This window comes from Podarcis liolepis (genome assembly GCF_965112155.1).
Source record: "Podarcis liolepis genome assembly, chromosome: 14".
Classification (NCBI taxonomy): domain Eukaryota; kingdom Metazoa; phylum Chordata; class Lepidosauria; order Squamata; family Lacertidae; genus Podarcis; species Podarcis liolepis.
Genome location: NC_139569.1, coordinates 36,424,035 through 36,434,110, shown reverse-complemented (window position 1 = coordinate 36,434,110; position 10,076 = coordinate 36,424,035). Strand labels below are relative to the sequence as shown.

Genomic DNA, 10,076 nt, shown 5'->3' with positions numbered 1-10,076 from the left:
GGGAGCTGGTTCTGAAACATTCTGGAAGATACCATTTCCTAGCGAGTGTCAAGGGGGGAGAGGGAAGGAAGAAAGTGGAGGTGGGTGGGAAACAAAACCAGCACAGCCTGTGTCTGAGGCAAATTCATTGCTTTCTCTATTTTCTACTTGTTCTCTCAATATTTGGGCTGTGTTTAAGACGCGAAAGGACACTTTGGTAGCTTCCATATAATAACCCCCCCCCGTGTCGGGCGAGCTCACTCCAGTCGCGCGCCGGCGGAAGGTTCGCCTCGTGAGCTCTGGGGCGGGGCGGAGTTTGGGGTCGTGGGCAAAAATCACCTCATGGTGTTTTGGGTGCTTCGTGTACCCACGAAAGGGGGCGGGCGGTGGGGGCTGGTGGTGGTGGTGCTGTATAGCTTCTTCCCCCACCACCACCCTATTTTTGTGAGGAGGGGCAGCCCATTTGGGGGGAGGGGGTAAAATAGCCCAATTTAGGGAAGGGGATAATTTGTGGGCGCCCCTTTTGGGTTGGGGGGCTGGTGAGGAGAATAAATATTAACTCCTTTGGGTGGCATGGAAAAGAAGCTAAACTGAGGGGGTAGGTAAATTTTGAGATAATCTGTAGATATATGTCTCTCTCTTTCTTTTTTGGAAGGGGGGTGGGAATTTGGGAATCAGAAATATTGTCTTATGCCCTCTGGACGTTTGGTGTCCAAAGTGGTGTTGGTGGTGTTTTTACTGTGTTTTTAATATTCAGTCGGGAGCCACCCAGAGTGGCTGGGGCAACCCAGTTAGATGGGTGGCATATACTAAAATTATTGATCATAGAATCATAGAGCTGGAAGAGACCACAAGGGCCATCGAGTCCAACCCCCTGCCAAGCAGGAAACACCATCAGAGCACTCCTGACATATGGTTGTCAAGCCTCTGCTTAAAGACCTCCAAAGAAGGAGACTCCACCACACTCCTTGGCAGCAAATTCCACTGTTGAACAGCTCTTACTGTCAGGATGATGATGATTGTTCTCATCATCATCTCAAGAAGACAAGTATAATCATCATTGTTTTCATAGAATTGTAGTTTTGGAAGGGGCTGCTCTTAGCAGTCACAGATATTATGGACTGCTTTTCTATTTCACCCTCCAGAGGGCTCGGGACACCCGTATTTATTTACGTGGCACATAGTTAAAACTAGGGAGCTCTCCCACAGAAGGTAGTGATAGCCACCAACTTGGTTGGCTTTACAACAGGATGAGACCAATTCATGGTGGCTCTCCATGGCTAGTGGCCATGATGACTATGCTCTGCCTCCACAGCTGGAGATAGCAATGCTTCTGAACACCAGTCGCTAGAAACCAGGGGAGAGGAGAGTGCTCTTGTAGCCTTCCCAGAGATATCTGGCTGGCCACTTTGAGAACAGGATTCTGGGCTAGATTGGCGGTTGCCCTGATCCAGCAGGCTCATCTTCCATTCCTATACATATCCTTATTTACCCTCACAAGAACCTTGGGAAGTCAGTCTGACTGAAAGATAGTGATTTGACCAAAGTCATTTTGCAAGCTTTGTGGATGAGTGAGGTTTTGAATCCTTTGTCTGAATCTGGAACACTTGTCTAGGCGCTTCACAACTTTAAACACTATGTGTCCAGCATCTTGGGCAGGAAGATGGCAAAAATTCCACACGAAACCTCAATTCTGTTAATACTTTTTGTCTCCTGATAGATCTTCTGTATCCTCCATGCTGCTCATTTCTAGTGAAGATGAAGCGCTTGGTGTGGAATACAGGTCCCTTTGGATTACGGGGAATACAGAGGTGGTCCTCGGGTTCTTCTGCCAGCCGCCTGGTTCAGGAGGAGATGGCACAAGATACTGGTTCTGTCCCCAAACAGCAACGCATCAATCCACTTGGCATCCAGATGCTTTCTAAGCATCTTCATGAGCAGATTTTCCGGGGTGCCCAGATTGAATATTCAGAGGAAGACATCCAGAAGAGTGTGGCACACTTGCAGAAGCATGACTTGTGGGGCAAAGAGACAACTACTCTTCCTGATGTGGAATTGCAGCTGCCCCAGTTGTATGGGGCCAACATCGATGAACACTTCCGCATCTTGGCACAGAAGCAGAGCCTCCAATATCTGGAAGCTGCTAAGGAACTTCTTCAGTTTGGGATCCCACCAGTGCCCCAGGAGTGGGCTTGGAAAGCTGGGTGGACACGATATGGACCCAGTGGGGAGAAGACAGCTGTTGATTTCCCTGATGAGCGGGCCTTGGTGTTTGATGTGGAAGTGTGCATGAATGCAGGCCAGTGCCCTACGCTTGCAGTAGCTGTTTCCTCAAATGCCTGGTAAGATGCCAACAGCTCTGGTAGAAGGGTGAAAGTTTTTGTTCCTACAAACTTTGTGTAAAAATAGAACCTATTAGGCAACAACAACATGACCTAGTCAGTGTCCCACTGCTTCTGTCCCCAGTGTCCCAAAATACTTTTTTCACTGCTCATTGTTTTATTCCTATATACCACTTTTTGGCCAAAGGCCCCTGATCAATCAGCATCTCACATCTTTCTAACAGACCACTTCTTCCTGTTCTTATTCAGTTCCAGGTCTCATACCATAGGGCAAGGCTGGAGAGCCTCAGTTCCATGCAGCCCTCTAGGTCTCTTTCTGGCCCTTGAAGGCTACACCGCTCCCTGGCCCTGCTTCATATCCCCCCCCTTTTTTTTGAATGATTGAAATGTGTCCTTGCACTTGGATAATGTTTCTTGCTTTCCTGTAATTAGCTTATGGTACATAAGTACAATTTGTATTTGTTGCTCTGCCAGTGTTTGCCTTTGGTTCCACCCACCACTGGCATGTGGCCCTCAGAAGTTTGTCCAGAGAGAAATGTGGCCCTTGGGCTGAAACCCCCCTCCCGCTTATACATCATGCTGCTATCTTTTCTTCTGGGGTTCTGTTGTTGAAAGAGTGCCAGAAGAGAATAAATGTTTCCACCAAGAGTTTCCTGGGCTTCTGTAAAAGAGCAAGAACAAGAAACTGTGCTTATGAAGAGACAATTAATGTTGTATTGGGGGAGGGGGTTGTGTGACCTTCCATTATATATTTGGAGGAAGCCCTCTTTGTTGACTCACAAAATTCTTAACCAGATGTGTGGGTTGTGCACAGATGCTGTGGGACGGTCAGAGATGTGTTAAATTAGAACACTGGAACTCTCACCTCCTAAACTTCTTCAAAGCAAAGTGAGAATTGGAAAAGGGGCTGTATTTTCCTTGTTTTCTTGAACTTCATCTTATGAATCCTAGTTTAGCTATCCCTTCAGTACACATATACAATATGTGGCCCATGTTAAATTAAAATTTTAAAATAAAATAAATAAATGCTGGTGGTGGTGATTCAAAGTGTTTTCACCCTGCTCTTCAGTTGGAAAAGCCCACAAAGCAACTTAAAAATTAATAAAATAACACATTATTTGCCCCTATGATTACAAAGACGTAGCATGAAAGCAAAAAAGGATTTTGGGAGGGAAGAGCCAAACAAGAGGCACCAAATTCTTGATGTTAGGTTCTTAATATGACCATGTCCTTGTCTTCTCTGGCAGTGTGATAGCTGCTGGGAACTTGATCTATTTGGACACTGCTCTACATGGTTAGTCATCTGTGTGAATATGCCCATTTGGTTTGGACAAGCTTTACACACAGCAGGGGACCCTCCCCTAAAGCACAGGTGTTAAAATCAAAGTTGTTTTAAAAGGTAGGTGCTCCTGTAGTGTGATCTTACGTGTGCTGGCTCCTGAGCATCTCCCACTAAGTTCAACAAGATTCGTTCTGTAGTAAATCTTCTTAGGATTGTGACATTTTTTCCCCAAAAAATGAAATTGATATGGATGTTAAAATGAGTGCAATGCTGCAGCGTTCTTTCTGAAATTACTAAATTTTTAGATCTAGAAAGAAATGAAGGTGGGTTCAGGTGTTCTATCGTGCCCTGGAAAGAGTGCTTTAGTTCACACAGCTGGTTGTGTTTGCTCCCCAGGTACTCATGGTGTAGCAAGCGACTGTTAGAGGAACGGTACACCTGGTCCAGCCAGTTGACTCTGTCAGATCTCATCCCTCTGGAAACGAGCAGCAGCCTTGCCAAGCAGGATTGGCAAGAGAGGCTGGTAGTGGGTCACAATGTCTCTTTTGACCGTGCACACATCAAAGAACAGTACCTGATTCAGGTAAGTCATCTTTGTCTTCCAATCTTTTCTTGTATGCAAGCTGTTATTGGTGGCTGAAGGCTAGATGTTTGTGGTAACATGTATCAATTCAGTTGCTATCATAGCCATGAGCCATAACTTAGAAAATTGCACAACAAACAAGATTCAAATAAATACTTGTAGAAATGAAGTTTAGCAGATCAAATAGCAGATCTGTATTGAAGCAAAATTTTCCCCGCAGCAGTTAGCTAGGTGTTTATTTTATTACAAAGTCCTTGTGAATCTTTGATGCTGCAGTTGCAAACAAAGCAGCTGTCCTTGTTGGTTGTTTGTCCAATGATAGAGCTACGTGTTCTGCTATTGCCTTGTATTTTTAAAACCCAGCCATTGCTTCTCTGCAAACTGCTGTCAGGAGGGTACTATTTGCAAGGGTAAATCCATACATGAGGAGGAGGGGTGATTTTTTAAAAAAATAATTTTTATTAACAGGCCAATCAAATCACATTAATTCCTAATTATACAGCCAAATTTTTAAAATTTTGTTGGGGGTACCCATACTTCGAGCTCCGAAAGGGATCCAAACATCACTCTTGCTGCTGCTTTAATTACACAGTTCTGTCCAGATAGTCTCTTTGTTATTTTCCTCATCTTCTTGTTGTTATCATATATTCCTTTCTTTGTGATCTCTGATAATCTTCACAAGCGGGTTGAAAACAAACATATCCTGTGTGGATTTTACTCTCTCCAAGAGCCATATCACATAAAGGACAGACGCCATTTCCACACCTCAGTACAGAACATTCCCACAATCTGTCCGTTGATTTCCACAGGCCTGCCAGTCTGTCATCAATTTTCTCAGGGGGCCCTGCCAGGTCGAATTCACATTCCGATACCCATACATTCACATTCCAATGACCATGGTCCGAGGAAGAGGGGTGATTAATGCTTCATTCACCTGCCGCTTTTCTCTCCAGCAAGGTTTCAAGCTCCTCTTTGGATCAGATGTATGAGTCTGGAATCCTAGCTGGAGAAAAAGTGGTTGTGAGAAGGAGTTGCAGGTGGAAAGAGGCAGAAGAGGGAAGGGTTAAGCACCACCCTTCCCCCCCTGCTCCCCCCCTGCAGGTGAGAAGCTGCAGTCAGAATTTCAAATCCTCAGGGTGGAGATAGAATGTATAGTTTGGGTACGAGCCGTTTGGCTAGAATTTCACCTGATAGCAGGGTAGTTAAATTGTGAACTCTGAGTTTGAATCTTGGCATCACACCCTGCCTGTGATCCCTTCCTGAGGTATCTATATGGCTTTTGTTGGTAAGACATGATGCTGAACTTGACCCACAGTTGACCTGCTCCTGAACATACATCATAGCAAGTTCTATGTAATACTCTTTTATCCTCCAGGCTGCCTCACTATTGTTGTTGCTTACTGGATTTCCTACTTGCACTTCACCATGAGGTCCCAAGGCAGGCTATAACAATATAAAAATATACCTGTAACTTTAAAACTAGTTAAAATAATTTACAATAGGAAGAAGAGGGTTGGCCTTCATAGCATATATCCTAGATGCCGTAGGATAAACCTAAAGAGGTGTCTTTAGCATATAACAAGAGCTATACCATGTTATTTTTTTGGTTTGCCATGTATGACTCTTGCAGTGTTTGTGACATTAAAACAAATATTTCAGGGCTCCCGGATGCGTTTCCTGGACACCATGAGTATGCACATGGCCATCTCCGGGCTAACAGGATTCCAACGCAGCCTTTGGATGGCAGCAAAACATGGCAAGAGAAGAGGGCAGCAACAGGTGCAGCAGCATATCAAGAAAACACGGAGTAAAACTGATGGCCCTGAGGTGAGTTGGAAAGGCACAGAGGAGTTGCATGCTAATCCCTCCTTTTATTCACAAAGCCGCCCCAATTTATATCTATAGGGCTTGCAAAGCGGCAGCACTAGATAAGATTGTAATGTACTCCAGTGTATATTGAACTGGAGATGTCCCCCCCCCCCCCCCAAAGAGCAGAAGGTAGTTTGGAAGAAGGATTACTGCTTGTGGCTGGGTGCTAGCTCCTCTTTGGTCTCCGGTAAACAGATTTTTAGGATTTTATATTGTTTCGCAAACTAACAAATCCAATTTGTCTAGAGGTGACAGTAAAACAAAGATAAATGTGTATGTACACATTGAGAAGTAAAACTCCTTTCAAACCCAGTTTTAGTTTTTTTAAACTATTTTTTTGTTTTGGGTGTCAGTCCTTTCTGGCTCTACATTCAGCAACCTTGATCAAATCATACTTATATATAACATGGGAATGAGAATGTCTGGCCTTGTTGGATTGTTGTGAGAATGTAATGATGGTTGGAAAGCACTTTGCAGAACTAAAGTGCTATCTGTATTTCATACATGCATCACACTTGAATAACTGGTTTTTAATACTCTGTCCTATGAGAGGAGTGGAGAAAGAGGTAGATTGAGATGTCATTTTTATACCTGAGGTTACATTAGCTGGGACTGAACACTTTATTTCTCTCTTCCAAAATAACTAATTGCCCTCCTTTCCTCATAATTGCATGTCTTAATGTGTACAATTTTGTCTCTTACTAAAGTTGCAAAATGCAGTTCCACCACCATGGGGTTTTTAGTAGAAGACTGACAGAGATCACCATAGACAGTTGGGAGAATTTTTTTTGGCAAAAGCATTCTGAATTGGTAGTAGAGGGGAGAAGTGCAGAGCCAGCATGGAGGAGATTGGCAACATCCTAGATGTGTGAAAAGTTTTGTTAAGTAATATGGACTTCTGTTGCCTCTTGCATTGTCATTGTTTCATAGGCAATCCTCCGATAAAGGCCTTCCAAACTATAGCTATATTTCTGTATGGATGCCACAGTAAGTCTGATCTACAGATACATCAGAATGAGGTGGTGGAGGGCTGAGATGGTATAATAGATGGCTTTACTTTAGACAGAATGATCATATTTTTAAATAGTCACCTATATATTTTTTAAAAATACATAAATAGAAAACAGACATGGTTGACAAAGTACTAGGATAGAACCTTTCTCGCTACTGTGCTATTTTTTCTCTTGGCAGGAAGGATTTTTTCTTATGTACAGTAGAGGATCATTCAAAACTGGAATTACCATTTTTTGCTCTATAAGACTCACTTTTTCCCTCCTAAAAAGTAAGGGGAAATGTGTGTGCGTCTTATGGAGTGAATGCAGGCTGCGCAGCTATCCCAGAAGCCAGAACAGCAAGAGGGATTGCTGCTTTCAGAATTTTTCTTTTCTTTTCCTCCTCCAAAAACTAGGTGCGTCTTGTGGTCTGGTGCGTCTTATAGAGCGAAAAATGCAGTATTTCTCTGCAGTAATGCAGTTCAAGATTCCATCTCAACCTTCTGCCGCCTCATTCACATGTGTAGACAAGGTCTCATAGGACTTGCCATTCTTGTAAAGATCCTGGACTGTGTAGATGTTCTGTTTCATTCTGAGGGTTAGAACTAATCATAATGGAAGTCTTATTTCTATAGATTGAGGACCCAATCTGATGGTTTCTTAAATGTTTTTAAGTGCTTTCCATCCAAAAGTAGGCATTTTGGGGGTTTGTGGACTAGTTAGCCATTACTCTGCTGCCTTACTACCTTGCAGGTTGCCTCCTGGGACTGGGTGAACATTAGTAGCATCAACAATCTAGTAGATGTGCATGCCTTATATGTTGGAGGCCAGCCACTGGAGAAAGAAGCCCGGGAACTCTTTGTCAAAGGGAGCATGAATGACATCAGGAATAACTTCCAGGTAGGGAGATAATCTATGGGATGGTGCTTTTTAAGGGAAGGAATCAGGAGACCACTGCTCAGTTGTAGAGCATATTCTTTGCATGTAGAATGTTCCATGTTTAAAGTCTGGCATCTATAGTGTGAAGGAAAGGGTCTTGGTATACCTGGGAAATATGTATGATTTCAGTCTGGAGCGCTTTTGCCAGTCAGAGGAGAATACTAGGATAGACTGACCAATGGTGTGACTTAGTAATATGTGGCTTTTGATACAGGTGTACATAATTTATTCTCCCATTCCCTCTATTCTCTCTGTCTCCCTTCCAAGGACCTGATGAGATATTGTGCACTTGATGTCCAGGCTACTTATGAAGTATTCCAGGAGCAGCTTCCTCTCTTCTTGGAAAGGTGAGTATTTGTGGTGGGAGGTTCTGAAATGTGGAATTCTTTTTTATGGTGTGTCCATTTATGAGATAGCTTGCTCTGGGTTAGCCAATAGTGTTAGGTTGCCTTTGTATGTCAGAAGCATCTTAGGGACAAGATGGTGTTAGATTATCAATAAACCCCTTTACACTTTATCTTGCTAGGGATTCTGGTCTCACCTTTCTTTATATACAGATAAAACTTGCAAGGTTCAGCGTGGTGGTAAAGTATCAGTACAAATCAACCAGTGTTACAATTTTGCGAGAAAGAAACAAGAAGCAGTATCTCCCCAACTCTTCAGTTGTGGTAACTCTTCAGAAGTGGTACAAGTGCATATACAAAATTTCTCAGTGAAAGAAACACAGATAATAGTTAACCAGAATTTACAATGCATGTTGGAAAACTGAGCCAAATAATTCTGTGAGTTACATCAAACAATGTACAGTGGTACCTCAGGTTAAGAATTTAATTTGTTCTGGAGATCCGTTCTTAACCTGAAACTGTTCTTAAGCTGAGGTACCACTTTAGCTAATGGGGCCTTCCGCTGCCGCCACACCGCCGCCGTGTGATTTCCGTTCTCATCCTGAAGCAAAGTTCTTAACCTGAGGTACTATTTCTGGGTTAGCGGAGTCTGTAACCTGAAGTGTCTATAACCCGAAGTACCACTGTACTAGATTGTCATATTAAATAAAACATCTGTTGTGATGGGCAGAGAGAATGTGAGGGGAAAGCTTGTACAATACAAAAACCTTGGGGGTGGGAGTAAGCACAAAATGTTTTGTCTCTTGTGGAATCTCATTCCGCCAGGTGGGAGGAATAGCCCTTGTGGGCAATCTGTCCTTGCGGACTGCCCAATGTCAGGAGTAAAGAGTACACTTTTGACTTTGCTGTAAAAAAAAGAGTGCCCCAATTCCAGAACTTAATTGGCTTCATTGGAATTAATGACATCCATGCACATATAAGAGAGAGTGAAGGGGTCCATCTGTTACCCAGATCAGTGCTCTCAGCTATTGGACCTTGTTCCTAGCAATGTGGCCTCAGCCTTTCATCTACATGGATCCATCCTTGGTTCTGTCCGTTGGTCATGCATAGTGCGACAGGCTCTTACGATCTGCTTCCATTGTATACTAAGGTCAACAGATGTCTAGTTTACATAGCTTAGTCCAGTTGCTTCCAACATTCTGGCTCCACTCTGTTATTCTCCCCCCCCCCCTTTTCTGTTTCTTGGTTAGGTGTCCCCATCCTGTCACATTTGCAGGGATGCTGGAAATGGGAGTCTCCTACCTTCCTGTCAATCAGAACTGGGAGAGGTACCTGGATGAAGCTCAGGTCACTTATGAAGAGCTGCAAAAGGAGATGAAGAAATCCTTGATGAACCTAGCTGACAATGCCTGCCAGCTGCTTCATGAGGAAAGGTGGGGGTATTATCATAATCACTGTTACAGTGCACTGCTGCTTAAGCCAGAGCTTCATAATTGGTGAAGACCTGGTTCTCCATTAAGCAGTGGCAGGAGAGAACACTATGAAGCAGCAACAGAGCTGGAAGGAGGATGCATCACTCAACCCTCCCTCTGGTTGGGGTCCCAATTGCATGCTTGCTACACCTCAGGGAAACTCAGCTGAGGAGGTAGACCAGGACAGAAGATGAAAAGGGGAAATGTGGAAGATTTAGAATGTACGCACATCTGCCACATCTCCCCCTCATCTTTGCAGTTGGAGAACTGGGTT

The 10,076-nt window shown here is 43.7% G+C and overlaps 1 protein-coding gene across 3 annotated transcripts in view; it reads left to right on the top strand.

Annotated features, from left to right (window-relative positions):
* The first annotated feature begins 243 nt into the window (after positions 1 to 243).
* Positions 244 to 10,076, top strand: part of POLG (DNA polymerase gamma, catalytic subunit) — a 27,741-nt gene continuing 17,908 nt past the window's right edge. The window contains exons 1-7 of one of the 3 annotated variants that reach the window (XM_083475321.1): positions 244 to 581; positions 1,700 to 2,321; positions 4,000 to 4,186; positions 5,846 to 6,013; positions 7,801 to 7,947; positions 8,254 to 8,333; positions 9,581 to 9,763. In XM_083475321.1, coding sequence (XP_083331447.1) covers positions 1,738 to 2,321; positions 4,000 to 4,186; positions 5,846 to 6,013; positions 7,801 to 7,947; positions 8,254 to 8,333; positions 9,581 to 9,763 — 1,349 coding nt within the window. In that variant the 5' untranslated portion in view covers positions 244 to 581; positions 1,700 to 1,737. The remainder of the gene's footprint in view (positions 582 to 1,699; positions 2,322 to 3,999; positions 4,187 to 5,845; positions 6,014 to 7,800; positions 7,948 to 8,253; positions 8,334 to 9,580; positions 9,764 to 10,076) is intronic. The other 2 variants (XM_083475319.1, XM_083475320.1) reach the window with 2 other exon arrangements.